General features: G+C 33.7%; 1 protein-coding gene and 1 pseudogene across 7 annotated transcripts in view; both read left to right on the top strand.

Moving 5' to 3' along the window:
* Positions 1-25,242, top strand: part of LOC119517152 (syntaxin-binding protein 5-like) — an 82,858-nt gene extending 57,616 nt beyond the window's left edge. For 2 of the 7 annotated variants that reach the window (XM_037813727.1, XM_037813723.1), the window contains exon 3: positions 24,795-25,242. In XM_037813727.1, coding sequence (XP_037669655.1) covers positions 24,795-24,825 — 31 coding nt within the window. In that variant the 3' untranslated portion in view covers positions 24,826-25,242. Of the gene's footprint in view, positions 1-1,486; positions 1,591-5,269; positions 6,135-7,932; positions 8,067-19,334; positions 22,742-24,794 lie in introns of those variants that run through there. The other 5 variants (XR_005213499.1, XR_005213500.1, XR_005213497.1 and 2 more) reach the window with 5 other exon arrangements.
* Positions 1,521-3,986, top strand: LOC119517150 (annotated as a pseudogene).
* Positions 25,243-27,582: the final 2,340 nt, after the last annotated feature.

Genomic DNA, 27,582 nt, shown 5'->3' on the forward strand with positions numbered 1-27,582 from the left:
AAGTTAAAATATGGCAATGTATAAAACAGTGAATCTTGTGGTGGACAAGGTCTGTGATTACTGTACAAGTATTAGAAATCTCATTCATGAACTAGAACAAATATATGATGCTATAACTAGAAGTTAATAATAGATGGGTATATAGGAAATAATACACCTATTGCAAACTATGTACTACAGTTAGTAGTATTTTAGCATTCTTTCCTCAATAGTAACAAATGTACTATACCAATACTACGAGTCAGTAGTGGAAGGGGGTTGGTAAGGGTTATGGGAGGATTTGAGTTCTCTTTTTTGTCTCTTTTTTCTTTTCTGGAGTGAGAAAATGTTCTAAAAATTGAAATAAAAATTTATTGTGATAATGGATGCACAGCTGTATGATGGTACTGTGGGCAATTGATTGTGCACTTTGGATCTTTGGATGATTGTATTGTATGTGAACTATCTCAATAACATTAAAAAAATTGTAGCAATGAATGAACAGCTATATGATGGTACTTTGAATAATTGATTGTACACTGTGGATGATTTCATGGTATGTGAATATATCTCAAAAAACTGAATTAAAATATTATCAATTTGCAATGCTTGTGCTATTTGCAGATAAATCAATTATACAAATGCCAAATTGGATTCATGGAGCTAGTAAGCATTGTGATGGAATTAATTCTGCTTTGCCTAAAATAGAACACAGATGTGCAGAAAGTTTTATTCTTTGTGTTCATGGTGATCTACTTTCTCATCCTTGCAGGCAACCTTCTCATTGTAGTGGCAATGGCAAACAGCCCAGCCCTAGGCTCCCCCATGTACTTTTTCGGTCTTTCTTGTCCTTTCTAAATATCTCTTTCTCTTCTAATATGGCCCCCAAATTATATTTGACTTATTCACTGAGAAGAAAACTATATCCTTCAGTGGATGCATGACTCAGCTCTTTGCAGATCATTTCCTTGGAGGAAATGAGATACTCCAGCTCATTGTATTAGCTTATAACCCCTAGGGCCATCTGCAGTCCCTCGCAGTACCAGATTACATTGACCGGTGGGTGTGTGCCCTCCTGGTTGTCATGTCCTGGGCTAGGGGATTTCTTCATGCTTTGATTCAAATCATTTTCATGCTCTGGTTGCTGTTGGAAGCCCCAGTGTTATTGACCATTTCTAGGTGATCCCCACCCTCTGCCAAAACTCTCCTGCATTGACACTTACATCTTGGACTCTGTGCCACCAGCAGTGCATTGCTATGTATGCTCACTTTTTCTATTCTTATCATCTCCCTTGTCCTCATCCATTGCTCTTTCAGAACTCAAAGCACTGAAGGACAGTGAGAGGTTCTTTCCACCTGTACTTCTCATATTACCATGATCTTTTTTTGCACCCTGTTTTTTTGTGTATATTTGGTCTATGATCACCTTCCCATTGTACAAAGCAGTAACTGTGTTTTATACTGTGTTAACACTCATGTTAAGCCCTTTAATCTACACCCTCAGAAACACAAGCGTGAATAGCCAACCCAGGAGAAAGCCAGCAAAGCCAAGTAAAACCACCACCCAGGAGAAAACTGAAAGAGCAGTTGTTGCAGATGGCTGCATCCAAGGTAGTTATGTCTGTTGCTGAAGCTGTTGCCATGCAGTGAAACCAGGGAAGAGGTCACTTCTCTGGGATGTGATAATGTTAACAGATGCTAATCTTTCCATATGGGGATGGGTAAGCCTTGGCATTATCCTTTATGTAGTAACCTTTGGACAGGTAGTGATATATTTGGCATTTTATATCCTCTGCTGTTTGGGTGGGCATTTTATGGTTAGTCTTTTGATTGGAAAAACAAATGCAGAGAAGTACCTAGATCAGCATGAAGACATTTCTTCCTCCAGTATCAACTGGGGTTCCTAAGTGCTTAGAAGAAATGAAATGGGAAACCAGGGCTATTAAGAGTAATAAATGATTGATGGGTGCCAATATAATTGATTAAACTCTCCAGACAGTTATCCAGTTTTTCTCGAAAGATTATGTCCAATATTTTTATTATATGCTAAGTGATGATGGGTCTTTTCTTCTTGAAATTATGTAGATTCTTCAAACTGTACTCATTCAGTTTCTTACTAGGAAAATATTCTGCCATGCATTTGAAGATTGCTGGTTCTTCCAAACAGTTATCCTTTTATCTAATCAGGTTAATAGAAATAGACTGGCCACTTTGTTTTAGTACATCCATTGTAAATGATTTTGGCACACACCTTCAAGAGTTCAGAGGAGCTCAACAGAAAATAACAGAGAAAGATGATCAAGTACAAGGTACAGCAAAAGATCTTGCAGTACCTTCTTTGAAGTTGAAGCTGTAAGTAGAATGAAGTTTGCCACCATCTAATCTGTACTTCTCATAAAGATGAAGGGATTTGCATAAGGTCTTATTATATTTATTGCTAAATCCTGGAGATTTCCAGAGCAAGATCATGTGACACTTTGCCAGAGAGTTATTCTTCCATTAATAAGTCAACTCACTGATCCTGATTATATTAATCAGTATTTCATATGGATGATCCATGATTCCATTCACAACTGTGAGGTTTTTATGAACATTATTCAATTGAGTGACAATATTGGAGATCTAGAGGCAGTCCAAGATAAGGAAGCAGAAGAAATACAGTATCTTAGATCTCTAGATATAGTTGATGATGATAGCAACACTACTAAAAAATCAAATAAATAGCTTATTACTAGATTACTTGTAAAGACTTAAGAATATAGCACTTTCAGTAAGGCAAAGAAATAAATACTGTGTAACTGGCAGCCATTGTTGGGAAAATTGCACAGAACTCCTTGAAAGAAATGTTGCATTACAACTTTTTATGGATTTCATTCAGCAAACTGGAGATCAAGCAAATCTCTTCTGGGTGATAGTGGAAGGATACTGGGTTATAGCCCAATTGTAGCTACAGGTTTTATTAAGTCATCAGAATGATGAAAACATTAAACAAACTAAACCAAAGTTCTTTTAGGAGCAGCTGCTGTTGGAATTTATAAACAGCATTTATCATAAAGAGTTACTTTTGACGACTATTAGGTAGCAAAATTAGAAGATACTTTGAATCGTGAAGATCCAACCCCTGAAATCTATGAAACATTCAAAGGAAGGTGTATGAGTTTATGCTGCGAGATGATAATTGCAGCCCTCTTTTCAGACACATGCTAGCTGAACTGGATATGTTAAAATATCCTAGTCTCAGGAAATCAGATGATGATGATGGAGAATCTTTTATTGGGCCCTATAAAGAAAGCATAAATGTGTCTTTAGATGACATTTAGATGTTTCTGCTGATGACTTTGTACAATTTCATGTTTACATTTCAGACACTGGTGTTTGTAATGATCATGACAAGACATATGCATTATATGCCATTACTGTACACCAGTGCAATCCAACCTGTGAGGAGATTTGGAAAAACTATTGTTGTTATAGCATTTCTATGACTTCCACATCAAACTGAGTGAAGAATTTGAAAATCTGTCAAGCATATTGAAACTTCCTGGTAAAACAGCTTTTAATATTATGGACAGAGATTTTTTTAGGAAAGAGAAAAAAGGATCTAAATGAATATTTGCAGTTATTATTAACTCCTGAAATGATGAAAGCATCACCAGCTTTGGTTCACTCTGTGTATGATTTCCTTGAGAACAAAGCCTACACTAAAGGAAAAGGAGATTTTGCTCTCAAGATGGACTCTTCTATAAATCCACTTCACAATTCTATGACGAAAGTTTCATCCCTTAAATCCTTTCCTGATACTTTGGCAAAGGGAATGACTATAATATCACACAACATGGGCAAAATGTCAGAAAGATTAGTTTAAAATATGAAGCAATCATTTTTCAATGTGTCTTCTTTAATTCCAAAGCTTGAGTCAGATCCAGAACATTGTATGTCTCAGCTCAGCTTGACAGTATGTGGATTATGTTATTCCACTTAAGGTAATGCTGCTTCTCATGGATTAAGTATTCTATTATTTTTTCTTTGCTATTTTGTTTTTTAATGCATTTCTGTGAACTTTAACATTTTACATAGCAGTGATAACTTTCTTATGATCTAATAAGTAGTTAGAGAGCAATTATCAAACAATATCATGGGTCACAGTCTCACAACTTCAGCTATTTCCATTATTGTAAAGTATGACATAATACAGAGAGGTGTTAACTCTCAAGGTACAGCTCAACAAGCAGTTAAATAGGTAATTTCAAAAATTGTTATCAGTTACAGTTCCACAGTTTCAGTTCTTTCCTTATTATGAAATACAGGATATATCCAGAAAGGTGAAGACTTTCAAAGCACAATTCAATGCGTAGCTATACAGCAAATCTCAAAGAATGTTATAGGTTACAGTTCCACCATGTTATTTACCTCTTCCTAGCTGTTCAAACACCCCAGCATCTAAAAAAAAATGTATATATTTATATAAAGTTTCAGTATTCATAGACTTCTGTTAAATCTTACCTTGTTTGTTGCTACCCCTTCCTCTCACTTAATCTCTTTCTCCATCTTAAGGGGTGTCTAGGCAGTGACCACCCTAACCTGATCATATTGAAAAGGGGGTTGATGGTATGGAGGGGGCTGCATCTGATTGTTGTTCTTAAAGAGGCTGTTGCCTCTGGGTTTTAAGACATCTGGCATAGGAACATTCTGGTGGATTTAAGTTTCTGAGAGATAAAACTTAGTGAGTGAATCTTTTATAGAATCTCAGGTAGGGACCTAGGTATTTGGGGACTACTTTTGGTAAGGGCCTGGCATACTGTGACCATTTGGGATATCTAGCTGGAGCTTGCATTAGAGAAATCTTAGGATAGCCTCTCGATGCTATTTGGGAACTCTCAGCCACTGTAACCTCAGCTTGTTACCTTACTTTTTCCCCCTTTTTGGACAAATAGGCATATTCAATCTGTTGCTGCAGGACGAGGCTCATTCCTCGGAGTCATGTCCCATGTTGCCAGGGAGATTCATTCCCCTGGGTGCCATGTCCCTCATGGGGGAGAGGTTAATGAATTTATTTACTGATTTGGGCTTAGAGAGAGAAAGGCCACATCTGAGCAACAAAATAGGTTCCCTGGAGGTGCCTCTTAGGCATAATTATAGGAAAACTCAGCCTCCTGTTTATAGCCCTAGGTTTCATAAGAGCAAGCCTCAAGTCAATGGCCTGATTTATTAAGTAGTGGATTCCTAATTTCACTTAATATATATTCTATCCCAAGACAAATGGTCAGTTTCTTACATTATCTTCACTTAGTTGTACATAGGCAGAAGCCAAAGTTAGTGAAAACAAGAAGAGCAGACATAAGGAGAGAGAGTTCTCCATGTGGCAAGAAGCAGAGATACAAGCACAGGAACCCCAAATATCACAGCAAGCCAACATCAGAATGCTTTGGAATTCGGGGAGAAAGGAAGCCTTGCTGATATCTTGAAGATGGGCCTCTAGCCTTCAAAACCTTGAGCCAATAAATTCATGTTTAAGCCAACCCTTTGTGTGGTATTTGTCATAGAAGCCTGGCAAACTAAGAGACTTTTTGACAGAACTAACATGCTATATAGTAAGAGATTTGTTATAGAAACTGGTTCACATTTTGCCCAGGAGGATTGCCAAGTCTGATTCTTTAGGGCAGGTTGTGAATTGAAAGTGACATTTGATTTCCAAGTAGAGGCAGGCTGATTTAAGTAGAAGCAGAAATTCTTCTGATTTCTGAAATCCTCACTTCTGATTTTAAATCCTCTAATTAGTTGGATGGGGAGACTCCCCACATTAATGTGGGCAATCTCCTTTGTTGATTGTAGATGCAATGAATTGTGGATACAATGAACTTATTATAGATGCAAATCCATCTATTAAATACACTCACAGTGATAATAAGTCCAGCACTATCTTGACCAAACCACTGTACAACATAATGCACCCAACTTGAAATATGAATTTAACCTTCACAGTCAACTTCTTATCATCATGGCACTAGTACACATCAAATTAACCCATAATTAATCCCCAAATAGTGACAATAGCATAGTCATACTTCTGCTACAACAGAAAATGCACTAACCATTTCCCCAGAAGAGGATGCAAGTCCAGAGTGATATTTGGTCTTACTCTATAAATTTTATACTATGACATAAAGTTAATACAACTTATGTTTTATGATAAGGGAGTAAGAGCTGGAAGAAAACAAAGATAGTTACTGCATATATGCCTGTGGGTTTCTGTGTGTGTGTGTGTTTGTGTGGTTATGTATATTTAAACATTCATAACAAAATAGGGTAAATAATTAATAACAAAAGTTTTCCTTCTGCACCTGGTCACATGGTCATAGCTAGTACTTAAAACTACTTTCAACCATTATCCATTCCAATTCTCCTTTACCCTCAGCAAACACCTCATCTGTTGATGGTATTTTGCTTGGTGGGATGACCTAAACCTTCATTCCTAAAGGCTATAGACCATTAGTAGTCCTGACTGGTTTGGGTTGCTGTAGTATTCCATTAATTTAAACATAGGACATGGTAATACTAAGGGAATGCCTACATTCCAGACCTACACTGCCTTATTCCTTATCTCCATTAGCAGTCAAATTTCCCTTCAGTAAGTAGGACCAAAAACCCCAACCAGTACAGTAATTCTCTTGCTGGCTATTGATTCAGAGGCATACAGAGAACAAAATGGCCAGATGGCAGTCTTATATTCCATATCAATAGAATCATTGTTGTGTCACCTGGAAGAAGCACTCCTCTATGTGAAGACTTCTAGGCCAGTGAAAGATAACGTCACAGGGATAAGAAGAAAAGATGTTCCAATGGATCAAATGGGTAATAGTGATTGGTGTCACTCCCTTTTCTTCCTTGTGATTCCTGGGCCATTGAATCCTGGCTATGGGAGAAACAATACTACAGAGTGGACATTGATTTAGAGAAGATATGACCCCAAAGACCATTTAGTCATCCCTGCAAGGTATTGCTCCCCTGCTGGCACTGTGATTGAGTCTTCAATAAGCCATTCCACAGTTCTATCAATCTACTGATTCAAGACGATGGAGAACTTGTTAAGGTCGGTGAATCCTATGAACATGGATCTAATACACATTTTTTTTTTATTTGTTGTGAAGTGATTTCCTCTAGCAGAAGCAATGTTTATGGAATACAATTACGTTTGATAATTCTATAAGTCCACAGAAAGTAGTTTAGGTTAAAGTAGTTTCCACAGCAGTCTGGCTGTCTGGACCTGATTCAGAGTCTCTTCCTTTTCCTCTGGTTCAAGATTTAGAAGCTTTTGGGTTACTTGATAAATGGGCCTGAGTAGCACACCAAAATGAGGAATATGTTGTTTCAAAATTCCTTGAAGGACAACTAGACATTCTGTCTCTTTATTGTTTGTAGGAGGGGCCAGATGCAACACATTTTCACTTGCCTGAAATAGGATACCTTGACACTGCCCACTCCATTTGATGCCTAGAAATTTCACTGATGTGGAACTCCCCTGAATTTTTTTTTTTTATTTTCAATGTATTAACCATCCTCTGACATGCAAATGTCTTACCATAAGTCTAAAGTAGTTGCTACTTCTGCTCAATAGGTCCAGTCAGCATATCATTAATAATGGAACTGTATGAAGGGTAATTCAATCAAGTCACCTGCAGAATTGATTATGATATATGGCTGTAGATTTTCTATGCCCATGAGGAAGGCCAGTGCAGTATTTTTGCAAACTTTTCCAGCTGAAATCCAATTAACAAGTATTGGGAGAAAAAACATATTTGCCAGATCAATAGCTGCATGCCAAGTACCTGAGGATGTGTTAGTTTGTCCAAGCAATGATAGCATGTCTAAACATCAACTGCAAGAGAATAATGAGCTGGTTAATTTTATGAGAATCCACTGTCATCTTCCAAAATTCATCTCTTTTCTGCACAGGACAAATAGGAGTGTTGCATAGGAATTTGATACAATCACACCCCTGGATCCTTCAAGCCCTTAATGGTGGCACCAATCTTTACATACTTGGATGAATTTATTTCTGAACTCTTTATTCAGGCCCCTTGATCAAGGTATCTAAATTTTCAGCAATATCAACTCTGATTATTTTAATTTTTGATAAGTGCTAATATCTGATTACGTGAATTGTCTAACTTCATTCTTTTTGTAAGTTGTTTTTAGTATCTTAGTCCTTTGCTTTTTTATCTTAATTGTAAAATCAACTTGTTTATTTCTGCAAAAAATAAAAGCTTCACTTCAATTTAAATTGGGGTTGCATTGAATCCATAGATCAATTTGGGATTCATTAATAGATAATTTCTCCAAAAGGCCTCCCTACCAATATCATATTTCCATACTTCTTTATTTTATTCAGAGTCCATGAACAGCTTTACCTATCCATTAAGTTATAATTTCTTGTTGTGGGACCAGGCATTCATGTATTTTTCAAAATTATTCTAAGTGTTTCATATATATATATATATATGAAACATATATATATATATATATGTAGATAGATAGATATAGATATATATATCCATATCCTAGTATGGTCTATTGATTAGTATATTAGATCCCCAACAAAGATAGACTATGTAAAATACACACAAAAAATGTGTCCTTTTACTGTACCAGATCTAATATTCTCATGTTCTAACACATAGAATAGTACAGTTATCTGACTACTGTCTACTATTACCTCTCCTGTTAATACCTTTATCCATATGTTTATGTGCTGGTTTGAGTGTATTATGTCCCCCAAAAATCCATGTTCTTTATTACAATCTTATGGGGGCAGACGTATTAGTGATGATTTAGTTTTTCCATGGAGATGTGACTCAATCAACTATGAGTGAAATATTTAATTGGATTATTTCCATGGATATATGGACCCCACCTATTCAGGGTGGGTCTTGATTTAATCACTGGAGTTATATAAAAAAGCTCATAAACAGAAGGACCTCAGAGCAGCTGAGAGCAACATTTTGGATAACTGAGAGTGACATTTTAGAATGCAGCTGCAGCTTAGAAAGACATTTTGAAGATGGTCATTGAAAGCTGACAGTGACATTTTAGAGAATGCTATTTTGAAACACAATCTGGGAGCAAGCAGATGCCAGCCATGTGCTTTCCCAGCTAACACAGGTTTTCCAGACGTCAATGGCTTCTAGGGAAGGTAGCTGGAAAAATATGAGGATCTTTCTAAGTATTTAAGTCACTAGAGCTCTAAATCAGAAATTTGCTATACTTTTCTTGATGACAGATAATAGAATAGGACAGCAGAAATAAGGGGCTATATTTAAATATTAGGCAAATTATTAAGGATAGAAAAAATTAATTTTCAACCTCATATTTGATGTATGCCACTTCATTAACATAATTTTATTTTCTAACAGAGGATAATAAATGAATTTAAGATCGAATTTACTAGTTACCTCATTGATCAAAAATTTATTTTATTTTATTATTATTTTTAAAATTCCATTGTCTTTTGAGCTTGATGGAGTTATAAGAATACAAATAGATGAGCTTTAGATGGTATTGCTTCTAAGCAATAATGATTCCAGAATTTTGCATGTCAGAATGGGATTGCATATATGATCAATTGGCTTAGCATGTGGTGTCAGAGAAATCTGAGCTTAATCCTGGCTCTGTTAACTGTGTGATTTGGTAAAATTATACATCCAGTTTGGCATGAGAATGTCATGTATAAAATGATGCTAAATTATTTAGTATGTAGATTGCCATGTAGGTTATATAAAAAAAAGTCCAAAAAATTAATTCCTAGCTCTAATAACAACAATACATGTGTTTTTATGGACATTTTATTTTATGATATCCAACTCTGTGAGTCTTGAGAAAATGGTTTTATTTGAATCTTTCAGACTGATCTTTTTTTTTAATTTTATGATCTATATTTTTCTAGCTTCTTTTCGTCTATAAGTGAAATCAACTACACATAAACACAACCAGTTTAGTAGTCATGAAATATTAGTTAACAGGAATTCCTTTTGGCAGAACAAAATGGATGAAATGGCTAAACACCATAAACTTTCTCTACTCTATTTTCAGTTTCTTGTTGTGATGTAAAGAATTTCTGTAGTGTGATCATGATTTTCTATAAAATATGCCTTCATTTGTAAACCAATTTCTTGCTTCACAGCAAAGTTCAGTTCCAAGAATTGTCTGAAAATTATATTGTCAAGAGTATCTGGAGAATTTAAGTAAAACATACTACTATACCACTGACATGTTCATAAGCAGAATGTGGTGACAGAGAAGAATCACTTTCATCACTTATAGCATAGAATATTGATATTCACTGGATTTATACTCAACAGAATGATATTTAATATATAAATACTTTCATGTAACAAATATGCACATAACTTAAAGAAGAAATACTTTGCTCCTTTTTTAAGACCTATTCATTGCTCAATGCTTCAATTAAAAAAATGATTTTCAATTGCCTATTTATTTTAGATAAATAAAATTTGGACTCAGTGTTTCAATTTTGTGCATCAATCACAAGGAATCAAAAATTTAATTTAATACAAATATTTCAGCACATCTCATAAATAAGCACCATGTGATGACACCATGTTCATGAAGTTGAATAGGCCATGCTTGAAAATTTGGGTCATTATTAGTTATTCTTTGGTTTGGACAGAGTAATTTAATTTCCCAAGTTCACATTCTTAATAGGTGATAAATTGGATTTTACAATACAGGGATAAAGAGGTCTTAATCCTCCACAATTGCTGCCTTGTCTCAGTCATGCTAGGGAAATGAAGGTTGGAGGTATAAAGATGTTGAAATTTCTGATGAGTGTTAATCAAGATGTACTATGTAATAGATCCCCTTAGTAGGCAACCTACTGATGCATTTTTCAAAATGTAGTTGCCTAATTTTATTTCCTTTCACTGTGCTTCTTTTTATCTCCCTAATCCCTGTTTTGTCCCTAAAACTCATCAGTAAATATTTCTGTATATAATCCATGGATTATTTGAAGATATATATAGAGAGACAGGTAGAGAAACTTAGGGGTAGAGAGAAAATGAATGAAGAATTTTTTTTGAACAGAATGTATTTTTTGTTATGTTCAACAATGCATTAATACAAAAATATATTATTAATATTTATTTTATTAATATAGCCACTCAAAGTTAGATATTGTTATAAGGTTTCTTCATGTGTGAGTTTTCATGAAACATTGTAATTTGGCTGCATGTACACGGAAATTGGAATTTAGCTTAATTACGTATTTTCACTCTAGTATTATCTGGACCAAATGAGCATATTTTCTTATCTAACCCCATGATTATGAAGCCATTTATTATATTTATTAGAAAAATCTTTCACATAGCTCTGTGGGAGACTTTCTTGGAAAATAAAGATGTAGTTTACTTCTCATTCCAGTAACTTTAAGACGGTTTGCACATTCTCTTCTTGACATATGAACATCTTAATAAGATGAAACCTTGGTGTGTTTCATGTTATACATATAAATCATTTGAAGGCCCCTGAATGCTGCCTGGCCCAGTTCATGACACATGCTTTACTTACTCCTATGGGTCCTGGAAAATACAGGGGTTAATAATGGTTCAAACACGTTGGTATATAACAAACTTAGGGAAAAACCAAAGGCACCATACTGAAATCTTGCTACTATTTATGGATACTAGATTTAATTATTCTCAGTTCATTTACAGGTGCCTTTTAACTTTTTGGTTTTGGCATGCACACTCCTCTGAATAAGAAAAAGTCTGAAGGCATAGGGAAGATTACCAGATATCAATTAATATTGGGGGCAAATTTCATGATTGACTTGTTTCAGCAATAGCTTTTAAAAACAATTTAATTAAGGATTATTGGGTAATATTTATTTCATAGTTATTTAGAGACTACATAAGCAACTGAAATACATTAATGAAATGTCGGTGCTTTCTTTTTTGGTGAAAGTATTTCTCAGCAATCCATCCAAGGACTTTGCAGGGATAATGAGCATATAAATAGGGAAACACCTCATGTTGTTATTAAGTTAAAATTTGAACAACAACAATAGTGTTACAACAAACTGCAAAGAGCAAAAAGGGAAATTTATTGTTATGCATTTCAAGAAAAAAACTGGAAAAAAAGCCATTTCACTGCTTTTGTTTGCAAACACAATGCATCTGCCTCCAGGATACTTTCTGCAGCCCTGTTCACCACTATTCCTGAAGGAATAATGGAAACATCAATCCCAGGAAACAGCACAAAATTGGTATTAAGAGCTTGACTGGTAAGACAAGTTGAAATGTGAGTCTAACATGCCAATTTGTCATCATCTAAAATTTTAAACATTTTAAAATTGCATAATTTTCACACCTGTTTCTTATTCAAATTTAATAATATTTTGTGATGTGAATGTGTTTACTCACACTTTATAATTACAATGTGCATGAAGTATGACTAATATTGAGATGTATACTTTCCACTATAACAATTTTGGAATTAAAAATCTCAATAATCATTTTTGTGTTTATAAATTTTAAGATAATGTAAGAAAAGGATATAAAAATTGAAAAGAAATGAACTAGAAATAAATATGTCAATTGGCAGGTTTTTTTAAATTTTAACCAGCAAGTGAATGATGCCATTTCTTCCTTTAAATTACACAGGGGAATTCATCCACTTGGGCACAACTTTTTTGTTAATACTGACTGCATCAATGCTCTGGATATTATTATTCTCTTCCAAGAAACAAAGATGAGGACAAAATTGTGTGGACTCTATTTTCACAGGACACTGCCTTCAGGACATATACATATGAAGTAAAATGTCAAGGTTGCCCTTTGATTTGAATACATACAGGATGCAGTTGAAGAATATGAGTGAATTCACTATGATTTTATTAGTCTCTGTGTAATTTGACTTTCATTTACTATAATTACCCAGAAATCTTCAGGAGTTGACAGCTTGATATAACCTCACATGATTTATAGTAAATTCTCAGCATTCATTATGAGTGAATCCACTTTCTGGAATCCCAGTGAAGAACTTCCTAATGTTACCTCACTTCTCCATGTGCCCTTACACTCTCAGATCCATCTAGGCTCTGGACATGACTTTGCATGCTTTGGCTCAGAACAATAAATATTTACCCCATTATTTCCTTCCCACTGTTCAATTACAGAAGTTTATTAGATCTATTCTGAAACTTCCAAAATTATATTGAAATAAGATGGTATTACTTACTGAGTGTATAATTAAGGCACAGGAAAAAATATATAGCTTGAAAAATATCTTACAACTGGCTACAATGTACAGATGGACCAAGAACTGAAAAGCTAGGAAATCTACCTTTGGGACTTCCTTTGATTCAGGTTCTTGCTGATTCTCCAGCATTCCCTTTATCCCCTATATTTAAGGAATGAACTTGTATTTGTCAATTTGTCGTCATTCCTCAAAGTTTACACCCAGTGAGCAAAGCCCTGAGAAATGCTTTCACACTACCTTAACTGGCACCTGTTTCTACCTTATTTATTCTTCTTTGTTTTCTTTTGTTCTAAGATTTGTTTATTGCAAAGGACATTAGTTCTAGAAATTTACACTTTTCAATAAAATTCAGTTTTTTTCCAAGCAGGGATGCTTGTACTGTGAGTCCACCATAACAACCCCATGAAAACAAGGATCAAGGAGTTGATTCTTAAGTCTGAATTCAAATCCAATCCAATAGTATTCAGGACCTCAATTTCTAATCAGTTATGCAAAGAGAATTCATCACTATTAGAACAAATCGATTTGGTAGCAGAGTGTTTTAAATCTGCATTCAAAATTCCTCTTGAAAAAAAAATAAAACACTGACTCTAATGTGGAGTTCATGTTGTCTTTAAAAATGAGTTATTTGAAACCACACATCTTAGTAAATTTCACAATTATGATCTTTTTGTTGATAAACTACTTCAAAAGTATTTCAAAATATACATCTCCTACAAAAATTATGATGTTTCCAGCATCCCAGGATCATTTTATGGTTTCTACCAATCAAATCAAGTTTTCAAAGGTTATGGTTATGCAACTGGTTTGTCAACATAGTTGCACTTTGAAATTAACAAAAATAATCTTTCTTTGAGAAATAAGTTAGCATGAGTTCCAAGGATGCACTCACTCCTACCTATCATTATGTGACCAAGAAATCAGTCAACAAGTTAGACAAATTGATATCAAGTTGATGTGCATGAAAATTGCATGTTCCTCTCTTTTCTCCTAGTAAAGTACAAGCCAAAAGGAGAGAATGAACATTCTCCCATGATTTCATATTCATCAGGACAATATGGAAAAAATGGAATATTTAATTCTAATATTAATAACTTTTCATTCTTCTTGTCCCTGCTCAATTACCTTTCCATAAAGAAATAATTATTTGATTCTCATTGTTCATTTGCTTTCTATCAAGCTTTACCACTATACTGACACTGTAACTTGAATAAAAGCAAGATTTTGTCTGTACACACAATTGTATCCTCAGGATAAAACATAGGTTCTTGCAACACACAGTTTACTCAGGAAAAAAAAAAAATATATATATATATATATATATATATATGTTTAATGAGTTGTGAGTCAGGTAATGAGTCACACTTAGCACTTGAATGTGGCTTATTAGTTATTGTATGATATATAAATATTTTATATACACTACCTGTTTATATCTTATAACAACTTGTAGTTGAGAAAAAGAAGCATACAAACTTTAAGTAATGGGCTCAAGATCACATCATTCATATAAGTGACACCAGCATTCAAAACTTAGTTTCCTGACAACAGAGTCCCTGCTTGTAAGCACTTCAGTATATAGAATGCAAGAAAAATGTGCTTTTCCTGTTGCCCACATATTTTCAGGTCTTTTGACCATACCTTATGAAGTAGTGAAGGTCTTTTTTAAGTCAATGGCAGAAATGAGAGAAACGAATGTTTTTAAAATAAGGAAGAATTGGTTTACACTAGATTTGACAAATCATCTGTTGATATATGTAGAATTGCAGGGTATTTTCCTGGATGATGAATAGCTGAAGACATAAAAAATAGTAGTAATAGTAAAAAAAAGGTGAAGGAGAAGGAGAAAGAGGAGGAGAAAGATAAAGGGGTGGAGGAGAAGAGATAGAGGTAGAAGTAAATGTAGATGTAGATGTAGAAGAAGAAGGAGGAGGAGGGAACTGGAAGAAGGAGAAAGAGCAGAAAATGAGGAAAAGGAAATTTAGGAAGAGGGTGAAGAAGAAGGAGAATATTGGGAAAGCAAAGTAGATGAGATCAGTTATAATTATAATGATTCTGAGGTTCCATTTCAATTTCAAGGCACAGTACTAGAATCCCAGAAAGATATTATACAGGAAAGTGTGGTGTTATCAAGGAAGGAGATATTTGAAGCAACCCCACTTGTTTCAAATTAAAAGAAAATACAGAACGTCTGTTTTTACTTAGGATGTAGAAATCTGCAAAAAAATTGCAACAACATATCAATTTTTAAAAAGCCAGATAATATAAAAAATTCATAGCTTTTCATGAGCCCACCAGAGAGTTGAGGTTTCATACATTCAAGTAATCTGAATTCCAAGGAGGGGCAATGAACTCAGAGATGGCATAGTTGAACTGTTTCACCTTGTCACAGATGGGAGAAAGCAGTTGCCATAGTACAAGCTGCTATGAAGAAATCAGCTAAATTACAAAGAATTGTTAAGACCTGGTGAGGGATGAGTGTCAGTTGGTAAAAGCAGAGAAATCTAGAACTGAGGGGTTTACATTCATTTTTAATGTCTTCTTTGCAGGTCTCTGTTCATGAGGTGTTCATGAGGAAGATTGGGGCCAGGCTAGTGGAGGGGATAAACAACTTTTACAAATACATGAGAAATTTCATCAGAGAGACAGGCACCATAATGTATCAATGAAATGGTAGAAATAAATTTTCAAATGCACACACAAAACAACACAATATCAGAAACAAGAATTCCTTCAACAGGTTCATAGGTAGAGTGAATGCAGCTGAGAAAAGAATAAGTGAAACTAAAGATTGGCAATAGGAAATAGAAAACCAAACAGAAAATTAACGGAAAAACAGAGTGGGAAGAAATTTTCCCAAAGCTGCGGAGCAATATCAGGCATTTTAATATACATGGAGTTAGAATTCTACAATAAGAATAGAGAGGGAATGAATCAGAAGAAATATTTAAACAGATAATTGCCAAGTTATGTGGTTGTAGTATATTATATTAGGTAGACTATGATAAATTAAACATGCACATAATACTTAATGTACGTGAGCATGACATAAGTAATGATAAAGGATGAGCACATAAAAGTAAGGGATAGGGCAATGTCATATTGAATCTGAAGGCTCTTAGAAAATTTTGGTTTTTACTCTTAATGAGATGGGACGTCAGCTAGGTTTTTATGAAGACAGTGACATGATACAATTTACATTTTAAGAGTAACGCTCTGACCTCTACATTGAGATTAGACTCAATAAGCACAAGGCAGAAAACAGCGAGACAATCTAGAAGGATTTATAATAATTTTAAGACTGAGATTATGGTTTTTTGGGCCAGGGTGGTAGCAAAGGAGGTGTTGAGAAATAGTCACAATCCAAATGTGATATGCTGATGGACTCAATGTGAGGTGTGTGAGTAGAGAATATGAGAGGAGGACCCCCAAGTCCTTGCCTAAAAATGTAGCAGGATAGCTTTATATTACTTGAGATTAAACATTACATATGGCAAAAATCTACCAGAGATTTATCTGGTGAAGATTATCTATAGGCATTACATACCTATATTCCTTTGAATCTTGATTGGCACAAAGTATGGGCTGAGTAAATATTGCCTATTTTAATCCATTACTCTATAACATTGATCATTTGTAAACAAAAGCTACCATTCATATTTTGTGATTTTCTATTCCATGCTTATTTTATCTTTATTTAAATAGTTCAAATTTTACAATACATAGAATTTTGCCATACCGCAATGAACAAAAGGATTTTGTCTTAAAAATACTTCAGACAACATCTTAACATCTTACATAAAATATGACATGCATGATATAAACTCAGAAAATAGAGGGACAGTGCAAATACTCTAGTGTTTTCATGTTGTCCAAATGTTATATTACATTTATTTAATAACAATATAAATGCTTTGTAGAATATATTGTAAGAGGAAAGGGTAGTCTGAATTAAATTAATATATGAGCAATTCCTGAATTTATAACTCTGAAAAATTAGAGAATCCGATGACCATCATTGCCAACAAAAACCAATAGCATCCATTTCCTAATTTATAGAAATATATATAAATGAAAGAAGGCAAACAGAGTTCATAAAAAAGACCAGAAAATGTAGGTTTTATAAATATATGAAAAGACACAATGCATGTATGAGAGATTGGTTCAAAAGTACATTATTTAAAAATAAATGCTTTATAAAAGACATTTCTAATTGCAAACAAATAGAAAATAATTTTCAGAAAATACAGATTCTAGACAACATAGAGTTCAGAGCAAATATAAGACATAATACATTAATTTATGAGGATACTATATATTATGAGTTAAAATGTTCATATAAATTCTGGATCTGGAGGAAAATAATAAACATTTTAAATCATTTGAATAAATTAATTGATGAGCTGGTGAAAACTCATTAATAGGTTACTCCTAAAACAGACTTTTAAATTTATTTTGATTTTCAAAAATCATTTAAGAAAATGAACAAATATAATTCTACAAAAAACCTATAATTCAATAGAATACAAGTCATTTGAAAGCAAAAACTATATCTAACAACCACTGCTAAGTTTATATGAAAATAATCAAATATAGGAAAATTAAGAAAGCATATTTTCTTATATAAACACTGAATAGTAGAAGAAAGTAAAAAAGCCATTCCAGATTTTGTAGAGGAATTTTTAAAGGAAATTTTAGCAACCCAAGTGACTAAAATTGGTGGGATATCAAGAAATTTGGATTCAATATCAATTCTTAGCTTTGCAAATTTTCTGTATTAAAAGTTTCAAAACAAATGAGCCAATAATTTAATTCAATAAATTATTTCTTTTTAAAAAACATAGGCTTGTAGTAATTAAGGAAAAAACAAATGATTATTTTAATCATGCCAAAATTAAATGAAGAAATAGTATTTACTGAAGTTTGTTGACACATCACAGTATCATAGGTTTTTCACATGGATAGCAGATAGACACAAAAGAAATATTACTGTAAGGAGATGAACCTCATGAATTTACAAAACTTCATGTCTTAAAGCATTACAAGATGAGATTCTTAATTTCACTCATGTACAAAGAAAACATTAATTGCCGAAGTTTAAAAAACAAAGGGATTGGAAAGGTTACAATAGTAAGTGAAAACCAAAAGCTGCAAAATAGAAATAGAAAATGAAAAAAAAAACTTGTGTATATACATAATATATACAGATGTATACATCAGCTTAGTCTAAAAGAACATGAACAAAACTAATGTTTAGGATATTTCTATTTTCTTTAAAAATTCAAAATATTTTCATAATTTTCTTCACTGTGAACATATAAACAAACTTTTTTCTGTAACTTAATTCTATCACAATATTTTACTTTGCTCTCAGACCAAATATTGAAGTGCTCTTTTTCCTTTTCAGCTGTTTCCTTGCTTATGAATTAGATTAGGCAAAAGTATTTAGAAAAACCCAGTGAACATTTTCATAACAAAAGCTCTTGTGTATCCAAAATTTTCCAAGACTGTAATATTTTGATGATCACAGTCATAATTGATTTGTATATGATTAAATTATTTCCATTAATCATCTGATTCAATGTTTAATACAACCCTAGGGTTCTTCTAGGGAAACAGAATCAATGAGAGGTGTCTCTGATTATCAAATTGTAAAAGTGACTCACGCAACTGTGAGTATGCACGAGTTCAAATTCTGTAGAGCCATCAACAAACCGTCAACTCTAAGGAAAATGTCTGATGAACTCCTCAGGAAACGAGCCGGCAACTTCGACGAACTCCTCAGGAAATGAACTGGGATCTTCGACGAATGTGTTCGATGAACTCCTCAGGAAACGAACTGGCAACTTAGACGAACTCCTCAGGAAATGCTTCACTGGGCAGCTGAAGAAGTGAAGGTCCTCTATCTGTCTTGCTTATAAGTCTTCAACTGATTAATTGGATCAAATCCAGCCAATTGCATTCTCTCATTGTGGAAGGCACGCCCTTTGATGAGTCATCAGTCACAGCTGCAGTCAATTGACTGATGATCCAATAAACCAGCCTGTTGGTTTATCAACCAGCCTCAAACGTCCTCACAGCAATTGTTAGGCCAGTGTTTGCTTTACCAGACAGCTGGGTCACCTGGCCAAGCTGACACATGAACCTAACCATCACACAACCCTATGGGTTTAAAATTATTTTTCTAGTACAGTTAAGGAATATAGATTTAAAGTTTCAGTGACTTACTAAGTTGAGGCGCCATAGGACTAAAGCTGGCAAATCAAGAAACTAAACCCTGGATTCTCCAGTCCAAAGCAGCACTCTTCATGACTTGCTATATTTCTTCTTGAGAGAATAAACTGAAGAACATCCCAAAGTGCCCTCCAAAATAAAATTATCTGAAATTGGAAATGTTTGTGGGTTTCTGTGATCCAATTTGAAGGATAACACCATATTTTTATTTTTACACATAAACTTTCCTAAAAAACACAGATATTTAAATCACAGGATTCATACATATTTCCTGGATTCCACTTACTATGTATATTTCTAAAAACATATTATTATTATTGTTCCAGATCAGGTTGCCTAAAAGAGGATGGCTCAACAGAAAACTAATAAAAGGATGCTACTCTATTTAGAGAGAAACCAAGTAAATACCCAGAGAGGAATGAAAGGAAAGATGCACTTAAATGTTCAGCATCACTGTCATTTCAATTTCCTGGAGCCCTTTCTCTTCTGTATGAGCCTAATGATAGCATTTTTCACTTCCTTGTTCCTGAGACTATAAATGAGTGGATTCAGCATGGGGACCACCATAGTATAAAACACAGAGGCCACTTGATCTCTTCCAAAGGAGTAGGACTTCTTTGGTTTTAAATAAGTAAAAATTGTAGTCGTGTAATAGATGGTGACTCCCAAGAGGTGGGAGGCACAAGTTGAGAAGCCTTTGCGTTTTCCTGAAGTGGAATTAATTTTCAGGATAGTAGACACAATGGACCCATAGGACACAGAGATTGTGCCAAGAGACACCAATTCATTTAAACTACCAAGAATAAATATCATGATTTCAGTGTCATGAGTGTCAGTACACGACAGGGCTAAAACAGGGGTTAAGTCACAGAAGAAGTGATAGATTACATTGGATTTGCAGAAATGCAAACTGCTCATATAAACAACATTGACTAAGGATTCAGTAAAGCCAATCATGTAGGAGCCAGTGATGAGGGCTCGGCAGAGTCTCATGGACATGACAACTGGGTAGTTCAGAGGATTGCAGATAGCTACATAGTGGTCATAGGCCATTGAAGAGAGAAAAAATAATTCACTGGCAGCAAAGAAAAAAACAAAAGACATCTGGGTGAAGCAGCCCATGAATGAAATATACTTGTTGGAAGTCAGTAAGTTCTCTAATGTTTTAGGTGTGATGACCATTGAATAACAGAGGTCAAGGAATGACAGGTGACTGAGGAAATAATACATAGGGGTGTGAAGCTGGAGATCCAGGTGAATTATCAGCATCATCCCTGCATTCCCCAGCACATTAATCAGGTAAATCAGTAGAAACAGCATAAAGAGGACCTGCCGGATCACTTCTGATTCTGCCAATCCCATAAGGATGAACTCAGTTACATTTGTGTTATTTCTACTTCCCATAATAACATTCAAATGTTTGTAAACTGTTGAGAAAACAAAAGTGATACTTAGTTGAATGAATTCAAAGCAGTTTTTGTTTATTGGAATGATGTAGTATGTTTTTTAGAAAATAGTTTGATTCTAAAAATTCATAATAAAGATAATTTGCAAAATATGAATAAAAAAATCTTAGTTTGCCTGTCAGATATAAATTATTTATAAATCATGATTTGTATGTTATATAACAGAGACTCCTATATATTGCATAACTACAATTAATTTGGCACTTTATTAACACATTTATCCACATGAAATGTTATACCATAGGTACTGCTTTTGTACACATTTTCTGGATGAGAAAGTTAATGAACTTACCTAGAGTCACAAACAAGATTATTTGAACCCAGCGATCATGCACATAAACAATATATTCCACTTAAAATTAGTTTCAGAGAAAGAGAAAAAAGTACTATGTCTGTAACAAACAATGATACAGAGATTCATGAATTATTTACTGTTCTATTGTATGCAATATTATTTAATACAGGTAACAGATCATAAGTTAAACCTCAGACTACTTTACTGGGATGTATTTATGTTATAGATCGCCCATAACTATTGATTTGCAGAAGATTATTTAATCAAATATCCTCCAAAAAATAAATTTCTGATACATGTACATTGATTGATGACTCTGATTCCATCAATTCTATATTTCTGTTTACCTATTTGCTTAAGTAAATCCTACATTGTGTGTATGTGCGTGTGTGTGTATAATTCTGATATTATCCCCATTTTTTAAAGACAAACTAAAATACTCTATTTTTGAGATTAATACTTACCATGAGACAAAGTTGGTGAAAAACATTTTATAGCTTCTCTGTCTAGAAATTTCTCAAACTAAAGTTTGTCTCACAAATAAAATGTCTAAATCATTTAAGGAGCCTGAAATTTCTGTGCTATAACATTTGCTTCCATAGAGAACTTTTGTTTGATTTTTTTGAACATGCATTTTTTGTGTGTTTTTGTTTATTTTTAGGTAAAACAAATCAATCGAAAAGTTTTGTTCAGGTCCTGGTCAAACAGAAAGTTCACCTGGAAATTATGTCTCACAAGTACACCAAGGAGCTACTGTAACCACAAGCAGGGGACAGCATCCCTTACATTTCACCCTGATAATGCCAGGGCACCTCTTATATCGGGATTGCTGATAATGCAACATTTGTCATCTCTGGGACCAATTTCCAGGGAAAATCACTTGGCAAGAGTCCAAGGATAAAATTCAAAGGACTAATGCGTCTGTGTTTGGTTTGTTACTGGCAGTTGTCTCCCCTTAGTAGCCATTAATGTTGAGAGCATTTTTTGGTATTCCTTTGTGATGCTCTAATTTATGACTGGGATAAAGAAAGATGTTTCTGAAAAAATACTTAATTCATCTGTGGCTGAAAGTCCAGATCATTAACCACAAGGTGGTTTATATTTACAATTTTATATTTAAAAGTGTGACATTTTAATAGGAGTAAACATTGTTCATTACACAAAAAATTGAAATACAATAAAAGTTAAAGAAGAAATTGAAATGTTAATCTTTAGAGGTATTTTCTTCCAATTATTTTCCTTTGTGCATGTAAAGCTTATTTATATCTATAGCTATGTGTGTATATTATTTTATCACACTATTTTCAATGATCTTATTTTGTTAGTAAATACTTATAATTGACTTATGTTATATATACTTTTAAAACCAACAATTTCATGTATTTTTCAATGACTGGTACAGCACAGGTAACTTGTTTCTAGGAGTGTACACCAGCTGATGAACGGGTGTTTTTGAGACATCGCAAGGAAAACATGTTGGAATTTCTCCAGGCAGGTTTGTCAGTGTCACCTAGTTCATCTACAGAGCAGATGCATTGATTTTTCAGTAATAACAATGTTGTGACACTTGTTTATTATTTTAATGTATTGGCTTTTATTATATTAAAACAATTATGAGAAAAGAAAGTTAAAGTCTGAGAGAATAAACATTTCAAATTAATTTAATGATCAAAAGCTCATATCCTCTCCATATATAACCAGGAGAAATACATTCTTGTGAACTTCGCAATAATTAATGATAATGAAATCAATTTTCATGTAGATTTCAAGTAACTTATTCAAGAAAAATAGTTTGCACTACAGAATTTCAGGATAGAATTTGATGACATTGGAAAATAATTTTAAAAATAATATTTCATATATTTTAGGAACTTTTGGAAGTACGATTTTCTGATTTTCTCAGTGATAATGAGAAAAGCTTGTTTAGAGATTAGAAAGACAGCATCAATTTATTTCACAATTTATAGCTTTGGGGTTTAAGATGTTTTTCTCAATGCCATCAAAATAGGGACTGCTTACTCCTTCAAAACCCAACATGAGTTTTTCTTTTCAGGATTGAAATAACTTTTTTTTCTAGAAGTCACTGATTGTACTTCAATATAAAACAAGTAAAACTTGAAGAAAGAATAATTACCCATACTAATTTTACATCTAAGTTTTTTGCTGAATGTTTATTGGTGGCATTCCAATACATCATCACTAACAATTAAATAATTTGAAGGAAAATCAGGAGTAAGGAACAGAATGCAAAGAAGACTTCTTTGTCCTACACGTCAGCAAAAAATGGAAATTTATCCATGACAACTACTGAATGTAATTTAAAAAAATTTATATTCCCCCTTTTGCATCAATTTTAAAATTTGTTTTGAAGCTCTAATAGGGATCTTAATAATTTTTCAGAAAAATTGACTATTTTTATTATATTGTCCTTCATATCTCTGTAATATAGATGTCTACTTTTTCTAATAGTACAACTTTGCACTATAATATTTAAATGCTTGTATTTCAATGCTTGGAGATGCAGAGACAGAGACATTTTGGAAACAACCATTTAAAAGAGGACTGGGAGAGAAGCTAGGAGATGAAATCCAGAGTTTGCCCCTGTGGAAGCGAAGAGAGGACTCCCATATGCATAGAGAGAAATAAGCAGGAATGCACAGGAGCTGAAAGAAAGAAGCTAAGACAGAATCCCAGAGACATTTTGGAGAAAGAAATGGAAACAAGGAGCTAATCCCAGCAGACTCTGGTCATGTGCCTTTCCATGTGACAGAGAAACCTCAGATACCATCAACTTATCTTCAGAGATGGTCTCATCCCCTTGGTGCCTTAATTTTGACATTTTCATGGCCTTGGAACTGTAAATTTGTTAACTAAAAAAACAAACAAACAAACAAAAAAAACATTGTAAAAGCCAATCCATTTCTGGTATTTTGCATTTCAGCAGCTTTAGCAAACCAGAACAGCATATATACTGACTAACATTTCCTCTTCTAATCACATTCAGATATGTATTTCTGTGCTGTTAATTATGTTCTCAATGTTATCATCATTCCAAATATGAGTTGCACACATTATAAGCCTCAACTAGATTTTAATGTTTATTCCTTTGTTTGTTTGTTCTGACATGCACTATTCTTCACCTTCCACTGAATTAAAAATAAACTGATGACATAAGGAATAATAGCAAAAATCAAACATTACTTTGTGGCAAGGATCATTATTTAATTATTTTAGCAATAACTTTTATAAACTATTTTATAAGTGGTCATTAGGTGATATTTAATTCATAGTAATTTTAGAGATTACATAAGCAAGTATAAAATATTAATGAAACAGCCATGATTTCTTCTTGCCAGAAATGCCTCAAAAATCTACTCAAGTATAATGCAGGGATAGAATAGAAACAACTTATGTTGTCATTAATTTAAAATTGGAGCAACAATAACTGAATACAAGCTGCAAAAGCCAAAAAATGAAGACATTATTGATATGCATCTCTAGAGTAGAAGTTGAGAAAAAGATGTTTTACTCTTTCTGTTTGTACACAGTTGCATCTACCTCCAGAGTCACTGCTGCTGATCTTTCATCACTGCTCCTGAAGGACTATTGGATGGGGACCAGAGCCAGGAAAGAGGACAAAATATTTTGGTGTGAAAAGGAAACCCTGTGAGACAACTTGAAATTCAAGTTCATCTGATCCCTTTTCTAAGTCACTAGAAACATTTTAAACTAAATAATATTCACAATGTTTCTCATTTGAATTTAGTAATATCTTGTGACATGAATGTGTTTGCTTCCATTTTATAATTATGACCAGTAAAGAAATGCATTTCATGCATGTTACAGCAAATGTAAGAATAGTACTTGGGTGTTTATTTCCACTATATCATTTTTTTTGATGTAAAAATGACAATATTCGTTTACCATTGTGAATTTTCATATGATGTAATGTGAAAAGAAGTGGTTGAAATTAAAAATAAAATTAAGCAGAAAAGAAACCACATAATTTGGCAGATCATTTTTTTTTTTTTACATGACTCATTTAGCCAACAGGTATATTAAACAATTTCTTCATTTACTTTAAACTGATACTTGCATCTACTTGGGCTGATATTCTTTGTCACTGGTTAACTCATCACTGCCTAGGATATAATTTTCCTTTCCAAGAAACAAACATAAGGATATAATTGGGCAGGTTCTCCTTTTCATGGGATATTGCCCTGAGGACCTATAAATATAAACTGAAATGTTAGGGTTGCCATCAGATTTGGAGCCAAAATGTATTCAGTTGTATGTAACTGAAGTCATCATGTTTATATTGGGGAGCTGTACAAATAATATAATACTGATCTGACAGTCTCTCTGTATTTAATATTTCCAGAAATCTTTTTTTTTTATTGTGACAGGAAATTTGAAACAGGTTTTATTGGACATTAGGGATACCCATTTCAAAAACTCCATATACTTTTTTTCTGAAAGAGTTGAAATTCTTGGGTGCCTGCTATTCTTCAGTTGACACTCCCAAAATATTGGTCCATTTCCGGGAAGAAAATAAAACCATTTCCTTTCTTGGATGTGCAACACAGATGTTTCTGATTATTACTTTTGGAACCACGGAATGCATTCTCTTGGCTACAATGGTTTATGATCACTGTGTAGCAATCTTCAACCCACTGATGTATTCAGTTAACATGTCACCCTGAGTCTATGTCCCAATCATCATTGCCTTCTATGTTGGTGGCATTTTGTATGCTACTGTGCATACTGTGACCACTTTTAGCCTATTCTTCTGTGCATCCAATGAAACTAGACATGGCTTTTGTGTCATCCCTCCACTTCTCACTATTTCTTGTTTCTGACACTCATATCAAGCTTCTACTCTTCTACTTTGGGGGATCTATTGAGAGAACTACTATATTGTTAGTCCTGATTTCCTATGCATTAATTCTCTTGGTCTTCCTGAAGATACATTGTGCTGAAAGGAGGTGAAAAGTCTTATCCACTTCAGTTCTCACCTAAGTGGACTGTCATTTTTCAAGGGACAATCCTCTTCATGTATGTAGGCAAAGCCACAGCTATACTTTGGACCATGGTATGACAGAGTCTCTATTTTACACTATTGTGATTCCCATCCTGAATCCCATCATCTACAGTTTGAGGTCTAATGGTGTTAAAGGGGCAGTGAAGAACTTGTGGTCATAACTAAAGTGCATTTTTAGAATTGAATAAAATAGAAAAGAATGTTGGGGGTAATTTTATATTTTATTGGTCAGTAATTAAGGAAGAAAACATCTAGTTCTTAATTAATATTGTCTTAATTTCACAAAATATTTCCAAAGAAGACATTAATCACTCCTAGAACTTAGCATTTTATAAATGCACTTTAATTGTGTAATCTATATGCCTATGACTATGCTCAAATTGATCCATACTAAATATTCATTGATAAACATATTGATATTGTTAGCTTTTGTATAATGTGATTTTCACAATGATAGTCAGAGTTCCTGTTCTTGGGATTCACTGGCCTGATATAACTTCACTTTGTTTATAGTAAGTTCTGCTATCATTTTGAAACTAATTCCTCTTCTGGAATCCCTATGAAAGTCTTCCAAAAGATTATGTACTTGCTTCATGTGCTCTCACACTCTCAGTTCCATCATCAGGATATGACTGTTTGGATTTTTATTCCATTGTTACCTTCCCACTATCCAATCAGAATTGATTACACCCATTCTAAGTCTCCCAGGAATATATGGAGATTATATGGGAATATTTACTGAGTGTAAAGTTAATGCCCTGGGAGAACAATCAAAAGTATACCATAAAGAATAATTTGAAAAAGGCATGTAGCGGTGTACCAAGATCTCAAAAGCTAAACTACCATCAGGAGTTCCTGTGATGTTAGATCCTTTCTCAGTTGCTATTGCTGCATTTATCCTCCATCTATGACATAGGAACTTGCATTTATGATCATCCCCAAATTTACAATTAGTAAATAAATCCCAGAGAAATGTTCTCACATCACATCAACTCACATATGTTTCTACCTCTTTTATTCTGCCTTGTACTTTTTTTTAAAAATTTATTTATTTGAAGAGACCATAAGAGTGTAAATTTACTTTTCTTTCAATGAACTTCACTCTTTTCTCGGCAATGATGCTTGTTCTATGACTCCAATAGAGCAATCCCATTGGGACAATGTAATCAAAGAGTTAATTCTTAAGTTGAGTTTGTGGCTCAATGCAATAATTTTGAGGAGTCCAACTTCTAATTGATTATGTATAAATAAAACTCATACATACCTACTGGAAAAAGCACATCTTTGGTGTCAGT

Source organism: Choloepus didactylus, chromosome 21 (assembly GCF_015220235.1).
Source record: "Choloepus didactylus isolate mChoDid1 chromosome 21, mChoDid1.pri, whole genome shotgun sequence".
In the NCBI taxonomy this organism is placed as follows: domain Eukaryota; kingdom Metazoa; phylum Chordata; class Mammalia; order Pilosa; family Megalonychidae; genus Choloepus; species Choloepus didactylus.